This window comes from Diabrotica virgifera, chromosome 2, assembly GCF_917563875.1.
Source record: "Diabrotica virgifera virgifera chromosome 2, PGI_DIABVI_V3a".
Taxonomy (NCBI): domain Eukaryota; kingdom Metazoa; phylum Arthropoda; class Insecta; order Coleoptera; family Chrysomelidae; genus Diabrotica; species Diabrotica virgifera.
In genome coordinates this window covers 208,799,830-208,819,641 of record NC_065444.1, presented here as the reverse complement: position 1 = coordinate 208,819,641, position 19,812 = coordinate 208,799,830, and the positions used below count along the sequence as shown (strand labels likewise).

The 19,812-nt window shown below is 34.4% G+C and overlaps 1 protein-coding gene across 9 annotated transcripts in view; it reads right to left on the bottom strand.

Moving 5' to 3' along the window:
- LOC114337170 (AMP deaminase 2) overlaps positions 1 to 19,812 on the bottom strand; it is a 270,969-nt gene that overhangs the window by 27,920 nt on the left and 223,237 nt on the right. For 5 of the 9 annotated variants that reach the window (XM_028287562.2, XM_028287566.2, XM_028287569.2 and 2 more), the window contains exons 5-6: positions 15,801 to 15,911; positions 3,251 to 3,464 (exon numbers count right to left, since the gene is read on the bottom strand). In XM_028287562.2, coding sequence (XP_028143363.1) covers positions 3,251 to 3,464; positions 15,801 to 15,911 — 325 coding nt within the window. The remainder of the gene's footprint in view (positions 1 to 3,250; positions 3,465 to 15,800; positions 15,912 to 19,812) is intronic. The other 4 variants (XM_050643057.1, XM_028287570.2, XM_028287567.2 and 1 more) reach the window with 1 other exon arrangement.

Here is a 19,812-nt window from a genome sequence, read left to right as displayed (position 1 = left end):
ATAGATGACTTTATGTAAGTAACCAAAAATTATACTGTACTTTACTTAATCAGTAGACCCATTAGTACCTTTCGGTGTAGGGCCATTTATAATACAATTCATTAAATTACAATTCAATAAATTACAATATTTTACAATCTTCTGAATTGTCCTAGCTCTTAACGAACTTTCTCCATTCCTTCCTATTGGATGCCATCTGTGTTGCTTCCTGCCAAGTCTTACCCTTACTCTGCAGTATCTGCGAAATGTCACTGTTCCATTCTTTGATGGGCCTTCCTCTTCTATTCTTACCTATTGGTTTGGCTTCCCACACTCTTTTCACTTGTCTATCATTGTCCATCCGGGTTAGATGTCCGAACCATGCCAATTTTTTCTTCTTGATTGAGTCGAGTATCGGCTTGATTTTGAGTCTTTCTCTTATTTCTTCATTTCTGATTCTATCTGTTCTTTTTACTCCTATCGTTCTTCTGAGGTATTTCATCTCTGCTGCCTGTATTCTGCTCTGGTGTCTTTTGTTTAATATCCAATTTTCTGCTCCATATATCACCGTAGGTCTATATATTGTTTTGTATATTGTCATCTTGGTCTTTGTTGATATTTCTTTGTTATTAAGGAATCCTCTATTTAGTGCTTGGAATAGTTTTCCTGTGTTTTCCATTCTGTTGTTAAGATCGTCCTCTATGTCTCCTTTGTTGTTGATTACTGTTCCTAAGTATTTGTATGAATTTGTCTGTATTAATTGATGTTGGTCTATCATTATTTCTATTTGATCTTCCGTCCCTTGTTTCCTTGATATTTTCATTATCTGAGTCTTCTCTTTGTTTACGTTTAAGTTGTATTTGCTTGCTTCTAGGTTCCATTTCTCTAAGTTGTATTTCAGTTTTTCTGCTGTTTCCGCAATTAATACTATGTCGTCTGCAAATATACACATCTCAGCGTTTATCATTTGCATTCTGTTCCAACCGATGCAGTATTTCTTGAAAGTTTTCTTACATTCTTTCACTATCTCATCTATTACATTTATGAATAGCACTGGGCTGAGACTTCCCCCTTGTCTAACTCCTTGAGTTGTTTCAAATGGTTCTGACTGTATATTTAACATTCTTACTGTATTTGTTGTTTTCATGTATATACTCTTTGTTGCTTCTATCAGTTCTTCGCTTACTTCCTTCTTCTTTAGGCTTTCCCATATATCTTTTCTTTTGACTGAGTCGAAGGCTTTTTCCATGTCTATAAAGCTCAGGTATATTTCTCTATTTTTCTTTAATGCTTTTTCTATTACTTGTTGCATGGTAAATATATGGTCTTGTGTGTTGTGTCCTTTCCTGAATCCACTTTGTACGTCCTCTAATTTATGTTCTATTTCTTTTCTGATTTTCCTTTCTATTATGGTTTCGTATACTTTTGCTGCTACACATAGTAGTGATATACCTCTATAGTTCTTACAGTCTCTTGTGTTTCCTTTTTTGTATATAGGTATAATTACTGCATTTGTCCATTCTCTGGGTATTACTTTTCTCTTCCATATTAGGTTATATATGTATAACAATTTTTCTTTTGCTTTTATTCCTATATATTTCATCATTTCTGGTGCTACTTCATCGCTTCCTGGTGCTTTTCCAATCTTTATCTTTCTTATTGCTTCTTCTAGTTCTTCTTTTTCTATAGTTTCTGGATTTTCCGTGTTTCTTATGGATACTCTCTTTATGTGGCTTTCCTTCTCCATTGTGTTCACTTGATTTCCATTCAGTAACAGCTGGAAATGTTCCCTCCATCTTTCCATTATTGTTTTATCGTCATTTATTATTATTCCTTCCTTGTTCATTATTTGTTTCAGTTTCGTTTCTTTGTTGCTTCTTAGGTTTTTCAGTGTTCTATAAAATAATTTTACGTTTTCTGTGCTGTTTTCTTCCATTTTTTCTCCGAATTTTTCCCAACTTTTCTTTTTCTCTTTCCTAACTATCTCTTTAACTTTTGTTCTTTTTCTCTTATAATTTTCATATTTTTGTTGTGTTTTGTCTTGTATGTATTCTTTCCATAATTTCTTCTTTTCTTTTATTTCTCTTTTCACTTCATCGTTCCACCAAGACGTTCGTTTCCCTCTGTTGTTATTTCTTGTGGTTCCACATATTGATTTAGCTGTTTTTATCATCGCATTTTTAAATTTTCCCCATTCTTCTTCTATTGTTTCTGTTATTATATGTTCATTGTCTATTTCTTTCTCTAGCCCTTCTGTGTATCTTATTTTCGTTGTTTCTTCCCTTAGTTTATAAATTTTTATTATTTCTTTGTGTTCTCTGTTTATGTTCTCATTTCTTTTTATTTCTTTTCTTTTGCTTTTGAATGTGGTTTCTAGTAGATAGTGGTCACTACCAATTTCATAACTCCTTTTCACCCTTACGTCTCTTATCCAGTTCTTCTCTGTTTTTTGCACTATAGTATAGTCTATAATTGATTGTTCGTCTCTTGATTTGACTTCTCTTGTGATCTTGTGTATCCTTTTATGTTGGAAGTGTGTGTTCATAATCACCAGGTTATTGTCTAGACAGAATTCAAGTAGTAATTTTCCATTTTTGTTTATTTTTTCCTCCCCATACGGTCCGATGACATTGTTCCATTTTTCTGCTTCTTTCCCCACTCTACTGTTCATGTCTCCTGTGATCACCATTTTCTCTGTACAATCATTTATCACTTCTTGTAATTTGTCCCAGAACTCATTCTTTTCGTTTTTTGTTGCGTCTTCATCTGGTCCATAGCATATGATTAGGTTTGTATTGGTTTCCTCTGTATCCATATATATGTCTACTCTTAGTATACGTTCGTTGTAATATATCCAATTTTTTACTTTGTTGATACTATCCTTCTTAATCAGGCACGCTACTCCTGCCTGAGCTCTCTTCGTTTCTTCCACTCCACTGTATATTAGTAACATTCCGTTTTCTAATATTATTGATCCTCTTCCTTTTTTCTTTGTCTCTGTTATAGCTACTATTTCAATGTTCTTATCTCTAATTTCTTCCCCCAGTTCTATTTCTTTCCCATTTATACCTCTTACATTCCATGATGCCATTTTCAAAATTGTTCTGTTCTTTTCTATGTTTAAGTTGTACTTCAATTTGTTTTTCCTTACGTTTGTGTTATTATCTTTAAATCTGGTCATGTCCCAAAAATTATAACTACATGAAAAACCATATTAAATAAATTTGAAATATAAGAAAACCACATATGTACTGTGTACTGATATACTTACAATGGTCCATCAGCTATCATGTTACACATAGTATAGAAATCATCAGTGAATGTTATAACATCAGGATATTCATAATTGCATGGTTTATTATTATCCATATCCTCTTTGTTCATATACACGTTGTAAACTCCGCTGCAGTTCTTAAAAGTATGGTCTGTGTCTGGTATATTTGGTGCTTCCCACGGCGTGTGAACTGGAGGATGGATTCCATGGTCTATAAATAAAGAAAAATAGTAGGGGTACTAATAAATTGTTATTTCACAAAGCCTCAATAAAGCTTTTTATCGGTTATTACAAACACAAAACAACATTAGGTTATTTTTACACAATAATAACAAAAATATATTTGCACAACATATCACCAACTAAAAACGAAGACACATACATATTGAATAAAAGAGATCCCACTAAAAACCAATGTTACATTTTGTATTACAAATAGTACACTACAAGTATTATTACATGATAATGAAGAACTATTTTGGAGTGATAAATGATAACTTTATTAAGATATTTAGACAAAAAGTAACATAGTCACTTTTTAACCCATTCCATAACATAAAATCACAACCTCCACTGACAATATCAGATCTATATAATTCTTCTCAAGACTTTGACCTGCAGCACACAAATTGAAAATATTAATAGTTATACATATCCTGAATTTTTTGTTTAAATGTTCCTTTTTTGATTTTTTTGTCTCAATATTTGAAGAGTATACTAATATTCCCATAAGCAGGTAAACACATAACTCAAAATTTTACACTGTATGTATTTATCTGATACAATAAACGAGGAAGTGGCTCAAGCGCTTCAAAAAATAAAGAAAGGGAAAGCAGTCGGACCAGATGATATTCCTAGGGAAGTATGGAGAGCATTGGGAGAGACAGGAATAAGTTGGCTAGCAGGTCTATTTAATAGAATTATGCAAGTTGGACAAATGCCAGACGAATGGAGAAGCAGTATATTAGTACCTGTCTACAAAAACAAGGGAGACATACAACAATGTACAAACTACAGGGCTATAAAACTACTTAGCCACACCATGAAAATATGAAAGAGAGTAATTGATAGACGGATACGTGAAGAAACCGAAATATCCGATAATCAATTTGGCTTTATGCAGGGCAGATCAACAACAGATGCAATTTTCATTGTAAGGCAACTGATGGAAAAGTACAGGAATAAAGAGACCAACGCTCATATGGTATTCATTGATCTTGAGAAAACATATGAGAGTTCCTCAAGAGATTCTGTGGTGAGCACTCGATAAGAAAGGAGTCCCTGGCGAATATATAAAGATTGTGAAAGATATGTATGAGGGAGTAACGACTAGTGTTAGGACAGATGTGGGAGAGACTGATAAATTTCAGGTGAAAGTAGGATTGCACCAAGGCTCGATGCTTAGTCCTTATTTATTCTCATTAGTTTTGGACCAGATAACAACGAAACTATAGGGTAGCATTCCATGGTGCCTAATGTATGCTGATGATGTAGTGTTAATAGGAAATAGTGAAAGAGACTTAGAACAAAAACTGGAACAGTGGAGACAAGCTCTGGAGGAAAAATGTTCATTTAAAGATGGAGTTACTACAAATAAAATGGCATCTTTGGATGGTAAAATGATTGTGAAAAGCAATAGTTTTATGTACCAAGGATCGGTATTACAGAGTAATGGAGAATATATCGGTATTACAGAGTAATGCATGCAGTAGAATTAGGGTTGAATGGATGAAGTGGAAAGAAGCTAGTGGTGTGTTGTGTGACAGCAAAATTCCAATGAAGCTGAAGGGAAAATTCTATAAAACAGCCACAAAACCGGCTATGATGTACGGAACTGAATTTTGGGCAGTGAAAAAGAAAGAGGAACAACGAATGCATGTGGCTGAAGTGAGAATACTTAGATGGATGAGTGGAGTGACAAAGAAGGATAAAATTAGAAATGAGTATATTAGGAGAAGTCTAAGTGTGGCACCAATTGATGCCAAAATGAGAAAGCATAGGTTAAGATGGTTTGGTCATGTTCAATGTCGAGACGTAAATCACCCAATACGAAGAATAGCTGAAGTGCAGATTCCTGGAAGGAGTAGGAGAGGAAGACCAAAGAAGACCTGGGGGGAGACGATAAGGCAGGACATGTTGGTAAAGGGGATTAACATTGATATAACCCAAAATAGAATTGTGTGGAGAAATGCAATTAGGGAAGCCGATCCCGCATAGGGATAAGGAAAAGAGAATGATAATTTATGTATTTATCTGATACAAACGATGTGTCAGTATTTGGATTAGTTTAAAAAGGGATGAGAAATCAATAATTTGGACATAAATTATAGTTTAAAGATTCTTCTTCTTGACTGGCTTTACAATTCGGAGTGAGTCTTCGCTGCATCCACTGTTGCCCCCCACCTTCTACGATTTTCCGCTTCCATTTCCCTTTATTGTACCTCAATCCTAGATAAATTGGTTTCAACAGCTGATATAGAGTTCATATGTAACAACTGGGCAAATAATTGACATGTACAGTGTACAGTCTTAATTTTGTCTTTTTAGCAATTAGATCTTAATAATGATGATAGGGAGTATAATGCTCTATTTCCCGCGGATATCCTTGCTATACCCCATTCCACGAATATACGACCCTCTTGGATTATCGCGACAACGAATATTTTACTGTGCAAAATATGAAAAACGAAAGTAAATTGCAAATTATATTGTTGTTTATTGGAGTAATTATTACAGCAAAATACTTTCGTACTTTTTATGTTGCACGCTAAAATATTCGTTGTCGCGATAATCCAAAACAGTCGTATATTCGTGGAATACACCATAAGACCTATTTTTCTATGTGGTTGTCATCTATGATTACTGCCTTCAGATATTTAAACTCTTTTACTACATACTTCAAAGTTGGGGTCATTAATAGTTATGTTCTGCCTAACTCTTGGTCTTTATTTACTAGCTAGGTTACTAGCATGTATTTCGTCTTCTCTTCAAACCATTGAATCATTTTAAATGAGTTAAATTATATTGAAGGTTGTTCCACAAGTGTTTATGCTGCTTGAAGCTATTAAGTTGAACTAAGCCTTGTGATTTTGAAAGCAATTGGCCAATGTTACAGCAATACAATACAATACAAAAAATATAAAGAAGTGAAAAACAATACAGCCTTCCATTTGACTTGGCCCGAAAGCAATACACCATATTAGTGTGACGTCAGGCTACCATTATTTCGAGGATAGTATACATTTATTATAAATAAACCAAAGTCACTCATTCCCATATACCTCGTAAACAACATTTCCTAAACAAAGTGTATACATATTATCTTTTCTAAAATTAATATATCCACTGTGTGAAGAAGTACACAATGGATAAAAGGATTTTAAACGTTTATGTATGTAGTATCTGTAAAGATATTGCTAAACTAAGATGCCACATAATAGCTAAACATCAATTGTAGATAATTTATTGTTTTCTTATTTACTGTTTTAGCCTTTAGAGGTGGTCAATAGTAGTGTAAATTTAAAATCGCGACTGAATCGCACCGCCTCGTTAACCGCCATCTTGAATTTAAAGAATTGGTTTTGCTCAATATTTCGCCATTTTCAACTATTGGACAAAAATGGTAAAAACTGAAATTTTTGCAAAGCGGTTTCGTACAATTTCTTTTTTGCAAATTTTTTCGTGCGTTCGATATTTTCCGAGTTAGGTGGGAAAATAGTGGGGAAGGGAAGCAAAATTATTGAATTATCTTGTTTTTTTATTAACTCTATGGCATAAATGTACACAAACAAAAATGGAGAGAATTATTCAATTTTAATCTTTTATTTATTTGCTAAAATCAATATTTAAGGTTATAGGTTGGTTCCTGTATTGGGCTTGCTGATAATCTTGTGCTTTCTCATTGTTTGCCCACTTAACTCGGAAAATATCAACCACACGAAAAAAAAATTGCAAAGAAGAAATTATAAGAAATTGCAATGGCAACTATTTCAGTCCTTACCATTTCACCGAAAAGTTGAAAATGGTTGATATAATGAATAAACACACTTCCTTTATATGTACGTACGACCTCAAATCTTAATTTCAGCATAAAAATTACAGAGATCAAACTTGTATTGGGACCGTGAAAGTTCGGAAGAGCGACACCTGGTTTCATAGCTCAGCAACATTTGTAACACTTTTAATTATAGTGGCCAATTATATTAGTCCTGGTTGCTGGATAATTGTCAAGGCCATGGCCCAAAAAAAAATAAGAAGAAAAAGTAAGATTGAGGTTATGTTATTAAAAGGTAAACATTGTATGTATTAAATAAAATTAATTATTAAAATGCAGTATTACAAGTAAAATACCTATAATTAATTAAATTCACTTTAATAATTGCATATTATATCAATATTGTGGAGCAACATTAATGCCAGATTTCATGATGACAGTAGATAAAAAATATGCCAATGTGACAATTTCAGTTGAAAGTAGGAATTATTTAAGAAATATGCTAAGAAAGTTATAAGATTTCTCCGCTACTCGCGCACGATCGTTTCTCGTATCACCTCCAAGTACTTGCACACAGCGAATAAATTCCCTACATTTTTGTTTTACATCAACTAGATATTTCAATGATTATGCTTCCCCACCTTCCTCTAGTTACCCCCTCAAATATCGACCGCACGAAAAATTGACCCCCCTAAAGGTTAGAACAATAAAATTTTAGGGTAGCCATTCAAGGTTAGCCTTTTTTTCGTCTAACGCGATTGGACTACAAGAACTATTCAGTTTGTTTTGAACTAAAATCTGTTGCTTCACAAAAATGACAGCGTGACGTCACCGATAATGCGTACGCGTGGTATAGAATTCTCTTACCAATAATTGCTTTAAAATAAATACTAGACAAAATATAGCTTTGCGCGTATTAAAATGGATGTTAAGGAAATATTAGATTAAAAAATAGGTTGTCCAACATTTATATTAATTTATTTAATTTAAATAAGATGACATTCAAAAAATTTAGCGACATACTAGCCATAGGCTATAGTCAATTAAATAATATATTTTGTAATTCTTGTGTGGATAATATAGTTGTAACAAATTACAGTCAAAAGAACAGTCAGAAATTTACCGACTCACTTAGTGTTCGTTGACTTAGAAGGCCTATGATGCAGTAACCGTAAAAAAAATATTTGAAATATTGAGGAAGGTAGGTCTAAGTAAGGCATACATCAACGCCATAGCGAACATGTACATAAATGCAAAAACTGCTGTTAAAATGGAGAACAAAATTCCAGACGCATTTCCTGTCACAAAAGACTTGAGGCAAGGATGTTCTGTATCTACAACTCTATTCAAAATCTATATTCAAGAAGCATTAAACAACTGGAGGAGAAAATGCGCAGGTATGGTTATAGAACTTAGGAACAAGTACATAGCAAATATTTTCTTAACAGAATCATAGCACATCAAACACCACAAGAATGTCTTGGGGAGTTTACAGTTGAGTACGAAATCAAGCTAAAGAAATATGTGGCTGCCAACATAGAAAAAAATACGACCAGTATAAGGTGTAAATTGGTTTGATAATTATTTTCCTTAAGAGCACACAGTAGCGATTAACAGGTAGCAACAAACGAGGTCCAAGATTGCGAAAGTTCTGCGAACTTTCAAAAGTGAGGCAACAGTGCGTCGGTAATTTGACACTGACTGTGACGTTTATACTATCAAAAACAATAATTTTTATACACATAGGCGCGAAATCTTGCCAAGTCAGTGACGTTCGATTTCTTGTTGTATCGATTTTTCGTAGTTCCAATGTGACACAAAATCTAGGAACGGGATATAAAAAGTTTATTTGAAGAAAGTGTATTTTTTTTGTCTTTCCTAATGGCGGTACAGGCTCCTTTTTTCAATATTTTATTTAGTTATAGAGTAATTTCCACATACTAACATATTTCTGAAATTGGGCTCTGTACCGCCATTCTTTATTATATTACGTGCCAAATATCTCGACAAAATATTCAAAATTAGAGTCGCAATCTTGGAACGCGTTTGTTGCTACCTGTTGCTCGCTACTGTTTGCTCTTAATATAGTTTTATTGGTTTTATAGTATGTTGCTGAGTATGTTCGTGAGATGAATGATTTTAGTTAAAATCTACGAATTATGAAAATTAAATAACAATTAACTTCAATTTAACAAAAATTAACTTGAAAGTAAAATTATTAATTTAAAACGTTAAAAAAGCGTTTACAAATTTGTGTCTACAGGTGAGTACAAATTACTACATTTAAGTGTATATATAGGTTGTAACAAAAAGGTAGGTCATAAATTAAATCACATATTTTGGAACCAAAAATAGTTCGCTAACCCACCTTATTATTCTAAATGAGAAATAAGCCACAATTTAACTTAAAAAATGATTTTATTGACGTCTCGACTTCCAACTCGGACGTCGTTATCAAAATACAAAATATTACTAAATTAAACAAAAATGTTGCTGCTTAGTAAAAAAATTCTTCTAATAATTTAATTTAATCTGACTCATTCATATCGGCAATTCAGACATATATTATACATTTTAAAATAGAATACATACATTAAAATGGTATTGCCAATATTTATGAGTTGCGTTCCTGGGACGACTTTATTGAAAGATATTTCATTCGATTACATGAAATCAACTTTAACTCAAGAATATCCGTCACAAAAAAGTCATAGCATGTGATTTGTCTTTAAAAAGACCACCACATGCAATGGTGACAGTAAAATTCTCGTGTTGGTGATTCCGTAGTAAATCATGAGGAAAAAATAGGAAAAAACCTCATGGATACTATCCCGACATTGTAAGTATTTGATCTTACATTCAGTTTACTCTCAGAACTAACATCAAACGCTGTTGTTATGTTAAATTATAAATAATATTAATAATACATAGATACATAAATAATACTAAACTATAAATTATGTAGGTACTATTAATTCTCCATATGTTATTGACTTCCTAATCGTGTTATTTTCTTTCTATTGATTTCCTCTTTTAGTATGGGTAACCACATCCTACTGCATTCTACCGAGAAATTTGCGACATAATTCGTTTGATTTAGCATAATTAGAGCCGCTTCTTTGTATTGTAGCGTGATTAGTGTAATTACTTCTAATTACAATAAAACTAGCGGTTCGTAATTTATATACGACTTTATTTATATAAGTTACAGACGAATTTATCTTATACACTAAACTTATTCACAAAATATGCCCGTATTTATACCCAGTTGTTATTCTGGAACAATCGACTCCCATCTCGAGCTATCGGCTTGTTCCGCCTACGTGACGTACCTTCCAGAATTCTCCGGCGTGGCCTAGCACATCCGATTACGTCATTCTCGAGGTGTTTACTGTTATACGGGGATCGGCCAAGATTTCTCTTCCGCTACACTGCTCCCCTCTTAAGATCTGAGCGTCTCGATCAGCAACTCTAAATGAAGGCCCAGGATGGCGGAATCTACACGACTCTCCAGCTCTGCATACACCTTTCAAGAAGAAATAACAGTCTACTGTCTTTGAAGGGTACGACATCTTCGGGTTCATGCAACACACAGTGATTTGTACACCAGTTCCTCTGAAGACCACTTCAAGCATGCTTCTCACAATCTTCCAATCCAGATTTTCTACTGCATGACCTATTTTTGGTAAAGCCAAATTTTTGATGTCATAATTACACACGATTTTCTTCAAATTAGTTAGAGCACGCCATATGTTCTCGTAGCTTGGCGTGTCCGTATAAGACTTTCTGGTCACCATATACAGCAAAGATCGAGGACCATCTTCCAATCGCAGTACTCTTCCAATTTTAGGCTGCTGATTTCTTAACTCGTCCAGGCGGCCGAACTTTCTATTGAATACGGACGATATTCCTTTAGTCATCTCGAGGTCTTGGGCAACACAGTGGGCCAGAGAGACGTTTTCTGGAACACCAAACAGATCTTGCTGAACTTCTGTGGTCACACCGAATCTAGCACTCTTTCTCGCTGCGTAATTTGACATAAATTGATTAAAACTTGGCTGTGCGACATCTTTCATCTCCTGTTGGAGGACTCGTGCTTCTTCTGTTTCATTTGAGCCAGCATATGGTGCAAGACGATTTATGTGAATAACTTTTGGTTTACCGTTTGGCAACTTCTTAATTCTATATATTACGTCATTTATTTTCTTCTTAACTTCATATGGACCTTCCCATTGTCTTTGCAGTTTAGGACATAAGCCTCGACGACGTTGCGGATTATAAAGCCAGACAAGATCACCTACTTCGAAGCTTTCATTCTTGCATCGAGAATCATATTGATCTTTCATTCTGTCACTGGCTATCTGGATGTGTTGTCGGGCAAGTTCATGAATGTTGTTCATTCGTAATTTCAGGCGGTCAACGTAGTCTTCGCCTGCAACATGTTCCTCGGAAGGTCCGCAGCCAAACTCTAGGTCGCAGGGCAACCGAACTTCACGACCCAACATCAGGCAGGTTGGTGTTTGACCTGTAGTTTCATTTACGGCCGAGCGGTAGGCCATCAGGAATAAATGAATGTGTTGGTCCCAATCTCGCTGATGTTCAGATACAACTTTGGACAAGTGTTTACCCATCGTTCGGTTCATCCTCTCGACCATCCCATCTGATTGAGGATGCAGGGGTGTTGTTCTGGTCTTATTGACACCAATCAATTTACAAACGTTTTGGAAAAGAGCTGACTCAAAGTTTCGCCCTTGGTCGGAGTGGATCTCCAAGGGAACACCAAATCGGCTGAAGAATTCTTTAACAAGTACCTCTGCAACGGTAGCAGCTTCTTGATTTGGTAATGCATAGGCCTCGGTCCATTTCGTAAAATAATCCATGGCTACCAGGATGTATTTATTTCCAGCATCAGTTTCTGGAAATGGACCTGCAATGTCGATTGCTACTCTTTCCATAGGACTGCCAACATTGTACTGTCTCATGGGTGCTCTCTTTTTACCAACTGGACCATTACCGGATGCACACAGTTCACATTTCTGGCACCATCTTCTTACATCATCTTTACAGTTCACCCAATAGAACCGTTCTCGAACTTTTTGCAGAGTCTTCGTAATACCAAAGTGTCCACCTGATGTACCGTCATGCAACTGACGCAATACTTCTGACACTTTACTTTTAGGTACAATCAACTGAAGCTTAGATTCTGTACCATCATCGTTCTCAAAGGTTCTGTACAGAAGATCATCTTTTAGTATCAGGCAATTCCATTGGCTCCAGTAGGCCTTGACTTCCGGACTACATGCACTAATGTTTTGCCAACTAGGTCTCTCACCTCGACGCATCCAATCCAATACTCTTTTTAAACATGGATCGTCTTCTTGGGCTTCTTGTAACTGTTGTGGCTGCCATTGCTCATTAACGACGGTAGTTCGTCTCACAGGGCAAAGCTGTTCATCTACTTTAAGCCGGTGATTACAACTTTCACTGCATGGCCGTATCGAGGAAGCATCTGTATTTGAACCAACTCTTCCAGCCCTCTTCATGCGTCTCTTCGGCATCGTGTCACGAATCACCCTCCGTACCATTTCCACCAAACGTTCATCTTTTCTCTTATCGCCTTTTTCCACGGTTATTACTCGATTGTTTCGTGAAGCTTGGCTAGCTGCTTCGTGTTCCAAGGCAATAGCAAGTGCTTCATCTAAAACTTTCGGTCTTGCTAGTCGTAAAGCTTTCTGTAGTTCACTATCTTTCAGCCCATTGACAAAGGTATCTACCGCAATTTCTTCTAAAACGCTGTCTGGCACCTCCGGATAAGCCAACCGCACCACACGAGCCACATCTGCTTCAAATTCTTGCAGATTCTCACTTGCTTGTTGACTTCTATTTCTCAGTTGTGCTTTGTATACTTGTTGTAGATGGGCATCTCCATAGCGTTTTTCTAGACGAGTGAACAAGGTCTGGTAACATTTTTCTTGACCCTTAGGAATTGATCTTAATATATCTGCAGCATCACCTCGCAAAGCAGCAGTCAAGGAAACAGCCTTTTCTTGTTCGGTCCAATGATTGGCGGTCGCAATAGCTTCAAACTGTCTAAGATATATGGACCAAGAGGACTTTCCATCAAATGGTGGTAATTTGAATCTCATATTATGCGACGTTTCGTCTCTCGGTAGTTCATCTTTCACTAAAGGATCTAACGCTGCTGCATTAACTGATGGTTGTACTTTTGTATCGGTTATCCTGCTCTCTAGCTGTTTGATCTTTTCTTCTACGGTCTCTACACTTTTCTGCATCTTATCGAATGTTCTAGAAACTTCTTCAAATTTCTCATTGTTCTGTTTACAAACTTCTTCTAGTTTTTCGTTGTTTTGCCTACAGACCTCTTTAATTATTTGAGAAGTCTCATCGAATCTTTTAGCAACATTTTCGAATTTCTCGTCGCTTTTTCTACTAACTTCTTCAAGTTTCTCGTTGTTCTGTCTAGAAGTTTCATCGATCTTTTGAGAAACACTTTCAAATTTCTCGTTGCTTATCTTAGAAGTATCATCAATCGTTTCAGAAACAGTTTTTAATTTCGATAAGATTGCTTGTTCTGCTGACTGGAAGTGGAACGTCTCTGGATCATCTCCGTTCTTCGTTAGGACTTCCTCGAGTCGTTCTTGTAGGACTATCTTGAGCCCACTGCTGTCCAGATCCCGTTCCTCTAGCTGTTCACGGAGCTGTTTTACTATAAGTTCTCGTAGCAACATCTTTGGTCGGCACACACGTACTTTCCAAAATGTCTTTTAAAAGTCTTTCCGAATACCGAACAATCAACGCACTTTAACTATTCCCGACGAATAAAGTCCAAAAGTCTTTTAAAGTCTTTCCGAATACCGAACAATTAACGCACTCCGGTTATTCCCGACGAATAAAGTTCAAAAGTCTTTTAAAGTCTCTCTGTAATTCACTTATTTATATCGCACTAAGTTTACTGAACACCGACACCAACTGTAGCGTGATTAGTGTAATTACTTCTAATTACAATAAAACTAGCGGTTCGTAATTTATATACGACTTTATTTATATAAGTTACAGACGAATTTATCTTATACACTAAACTTATTCACAAAATATGCCCGTATTTATACCCAGTTGTTATTCTGGAACAATCGACTCCCATCTCGAGCTATCGGCTTGTTCCGCCTACGTGACGTACCTTCCAGAATTCTCCGGCGAGGCCTAGCACATCCGATTACGTCATTCTCGAGGTGTTTACTGTTATACGGGGATCGGCCAAGATTTCTCTTCCGCTACAGTATTAATTATTAATTACCTTAGTACAAATGTGCACATAAAAAAAGTTACAGTCCTTTGAAGTTACAAAATGAAAATCGATTTTTTCCAATATAGGTATCGAAAACTATTAGAGATTTTGTTGTTGAAAAGGACATGTGGCATTCTTATGATAGGAACATCTATAAAAAATAAGTAACACTGAAATTTGTGCACCCATAAAAATTTAATGAGGGCTCCCCTCCCCCCCAAATATGTGTGTACGTTCCAATTAAATTATTATTGTGGTACGTACCATTAATTAGACACATGATTTTAAAACTGTTTTGCCTCTTAGTACTTTTTCGATAAGCCAGTTTGTATCGAGATATTTTGAACATTTGTAAAAATCCACCAGATATTTAATTATTATAAATAATATGAAAATAATATTCTATAATCTTACTGAATCATTTACAAATATGCGATCCATCCATCCATCCAATGGCATTACAGCCCAAATCGAGCCTTGGCCTCCTTCAACAAGCTTCTCCAATCATTTCGATTTACCGCTGTTCTTTTCCATGAACGCTTTCCCAGGAAGTTCCTGGCATCCTCATCGACTTTACAAAATATGCGATGGATTTTACAAATGTTCAAAATATCTCGGATAAGAGTGGTTTATCGAAAAAGTACTAAGAGGCAAAAAAGTTTTAAAAATAATGTGTTTAAACGATGGTACCACAATAATATTTTAATTGGAACGTACACAAATGTTTGAGTGGCCTTAAGGGAACAAACCCCACATAAAATTTTATGGGGTGCACAAATTTCACTATTATTTTTTCTGTTTAAGACGTTCCTGCCATAAGAATGCCATATGTCCAGTTTCAATAAAAATCTCTAATAGTTTTCGATATAATTGTAAAAAATCGATTTTTATTTTGTAACTTCAAACCTTTTGTACCTTTTTTTATGTGCACATTTGTACTAAGGTAAGTTAGGTTCAATCGAATTGTTTTTGGTCCCATAATATGTGATTTAATTTATGACCTGCCTTTTTGTTACACCCTGTATATTTTCAACAATTGTATGCATTAGTGTCTGAACAGTAATTATTTTGTTATACAATGTGTTTAATCTGGAAAACAAATCTATCAAAACTGAGAAGAGTGTTGAAAAAAGAGAACTGAACAAAAAATCACTCAAAATACAAAAATGTTATTCACAAGGACCGGTCTAATGGGCTTTTCTAAACTAGCAGTTCCATGTTTTGTACACAAATGTGAATTAAGTTACCTGGACCACTTTTTAATATCGCCTCGACATTTTCAACGGTCAAAATCTTCAACACAGAATCATCAAACGAAGCTCTGGCAGTTCTTAGTAGCAGCTCCGCATATTGTCGATCTATGTCATAACAAGCAGGTACATCGGGTACAAATGATTACATTAGATAATTAATTTTAGACTACAGCTATATCTTGTACCTACTACACCCATACCTCGCTATACCGCCGCTCTTTATACGGCATTTCGCTATAACGGCGCTCTTCAATTAAGGCACGTTTTCGATTTACGGCCTAAATGTTTAGCTATAACGGCCAAAAAACTTTTTTCCGATTTCCTTTGACTGGTAATATAGTCCAGGTCGGATCAGTTTTGAGATGGACGTTGAGAGGCGACTCATATTTTTTTGCAGAAAATGCTTGGAAATAACTCATATAATAATATTTGAGTTATCCTCCCACTCAAAAAGGTCCGGAACATTGTTTAAATAATCAAGATATCAAAAAATAAAGGAAATATTCAATTTATTTCTTGGTTTTTTGATTATAACTTTAAAAGTATTAATTTTCGAGAAAAGTTGCACTGACATCAAAGTTGCGTAATTAAATTTCCTACAATATAGGATTAGTTAAAAACTTAAAAAATTGTCACCCTTGTTGCAAAACAGCAATAATTGCGCAAAAACCATAAAAAACAAGTATTCGCATTTTACGTTTTTCAACCATTTGTCTTAGGACCTTCATATTTTACCCAGAAAAACTTTATGATATAAGGTTTGTTCTAGCAAACAGTCAAACTAGTCAGAAACCGTCAGCAAACAGTTGGTCAGTGAGAGAACATAATACAGTCACCAGTGCTACCCCCTCTACTCGCGCTGGTCCGCTATTCGCTGATGGTTTCAAACCGTTTGAAACTGATGCTAGAACAAACCTATAATAAAACAACACTGTAAATTTCATTAAGATCGGTTTAACAGATTTTGCAAAATAAATTTTGCAATCCAGCTTTCGCAAAAAAAATTCATTTTTTCAAAATGTTGCAGGACTGAAAATAAAGCAGACAGCAAGTTGGATTTTTTTACATATAGAATAATAATGTACCTTTCATTTTCAATTTTCAAAATTAAAATCTGTTAACTACTACAGCGTCAGCAATTTTTTTAAATAAACATTAATTTTTGGTGTTACGCGCAGGACAGCGGATACGTTTGCTCTGATTGGGCATTCCAATGACCTTTGATAATGATTGATAAATTTTAATTTTTATTACATTTCGATATAAATAAATGAATTTGTTTATTGCAAAATAAAAACAAACACTTTGTCCTTTGAAATTACACTTTTTTAGCAAAAACTTTCTTTGTTCATATATTTTAACTTAGAGAATAAAAGTTTATTATTTTTAAACATATGCAATTGTTTAAACAGTTTTTAACATACAATAATCAAATTAGTTTGGTTTTTGTGGAATTAAAATATTAAAATACAACAAAATATAGAGTTAGAAAATAATATATTATATACAGATTTAAAGAAATTTTGGTGGAAATCAACTTGTGTGAATCGAATACCGCTGTCAGGCGCGTAGCGCCAAAAATCAATGTTTATTTAAAAAAAATCCTGACGTCGTGGTAGTTAACCGATTTTAATTTTACAAATTGCAAAAGAAAGGTACAATATTCTTCTATATGTAAAAACAATTTCAACTTGCTATCTGCTTTATTTTCAGTCCTGCGATATTTTGTAAAAATGATTTTTTTTGCGAAACCTGGATTTCAAAATTTATTTTGCAAAATCTATTGAACCAATCTTAATCAAATTTACAGTATCGTTTTATTATGTCATAAAGTTTTTTTTGGGTAAAATTGGAAGGTCCTAAGTGTAGCATAAATAGTTGAAAACCGTAAAATGCGAATACTTGTTTTTTATGGTTTTTCGCAATTATTGCTATTTTGCAATAAGGGTGACAACATTTAAAATTTTTAACCAATCCTATTTTGTAGGAAATTTAATTACGCAACTTTTATGTTGGTGCATCTTTTCTCTGAAGTGAATACTTTTAATTAAAGTTATAATCAGAAAACGAAGAAAAAAATCGAATTTGCCATTCATTTTTTGACATTTTGATTATTTAAACAATGTTCCGGACCTTTTTGAGTGGGAGGATAACTCAATTATTATTATATGAATCAATTCCAAGCAATTTCTGCAAAAAAATATGAGTCACCTCTCAACGTCCATCTCAAAACAGATCCGCCCTGGACTATATTACCAGTCAAAGGAAGTATGGAAGATTAAAAATAAATAATACAGAGCCAACGAATAAATATCTTAAATCTTTTAGAACTCTTCGGCCTCAGTGAATTAGTCGAGGAGGAGAAGCCCAAATGATCCTTAAATCCAGACACCTATTTCATTGTAGCCTTGGACTTTAAATGATGTATTTTAAACATAATATGATTGATTAAACATACGATTCATTATACATGGAAAATACACACAAAATATAGTTAAAATTTTTAGCATGAGCCCGAGAATTGTATACCTCATTTTCAGTTATATGCTCCAACGACTAGCCACTGTGATGAAGATATTGAAGATTTTGAATAGCCTTTTGAAGTAGCGTTCAAACTAGATGATGCAGAAGCAGCAATGGGCAAGAATTTATATAGCTAACGAAATCAGCGAGGGCAAAGACTATTCAACTTATTACACCAGAAAAATGTATCCATGATGAACAATTTTTCAATAGAAAACCTAAACGTAAATGGTCTTACATATGCCCAGGTGCCAGCGCCAAAAATGAAATAGATTTTATAATAACGCGAGAAAAGAAATAATCCAAGACACAGAAGTGCTCAACAAAAGGAAGCGACCAAAGATTAATCTGATTAAATGTCAAATTGGAAAAAAAAGATAATCTTAAAAACACGAAAGAAGAAATGGATTCTACCAGGAAACAACGACATGTATGAAGATAGTTTAACTAGACATATACTTTTTTCAAGACAGAAAACGAAATAGCAAAGCTATTCATGACACTTTTAGAACATATTTGAAAGAAGGCAGATATGAAGTAGTATAGTAACAACATAAACGAAGATAAGCTCAGTTATTTGAGATCCGCAAATGGTATCATCCTTATACCCAATCGTATGGATGATACAGTAATAATGTGGAAAAAATTATATCACCCTTCCTTGGAGGTCGGACTAAAGATCAACATGAAGAAGAGGCAAATAATGACTAATCTGGTGCTAAATCCTAATATCGATGTTGGTGAAAAAGCAGGCCAAGCAGACTGCGTCGTATTAACACTTAGGCATGAAATTGAGTCGCCTAGGGATCAACATGAGCAGCGTTTGGTAAATTAAACTACAGGGTGATTGATTAGTGGGGTAAAGCTCAATAGATCCGCTATAGTAATAGATAGCAATAAAAGTTAATAACGAAAATTGTAGCCAACTTTGAGCTTCACATTACGAAATTAGTTAGAATGCTACAGGGTGTTCTATAACACAGTGGCGGACCTAACTTATATTTTTTTAAATGGAACACTCTATATTTTATTTTAAATTCGAAATGCTGTTAACTTCTCCATCATAAAAATAAAGGTTTGTTATGTTATACAGGGTATTTACAAAGTTATAACCAATTTTGTATGAAAATCGTAACAAGTTTAACTCCCTGTATAAATAAAAATAAGCACAACAGCAATGGTTTATTAACGCCATATTTTTTTATTTATTATCAGAATTTTCAAGAATTATTGACATTGCTAATTTTCTTTATATCAAATACAGGGTGAGTCAAAACGCAAGTGCATTATTTTCTCAGTAATGTTAAATGGAACACCCTGTATTTTATATCATTATTGAAAAGTAACATTACCGTACTTTAATTTTTATATAACATTCCCTATGTCCAAATTTATTAGTTTTCGAGATATTTTCATTTTTCAGAGTAAATTATTTTAGGTGTCTAAATTTATCTAAATTTTAAGTAAGCCATGACTGAATTGA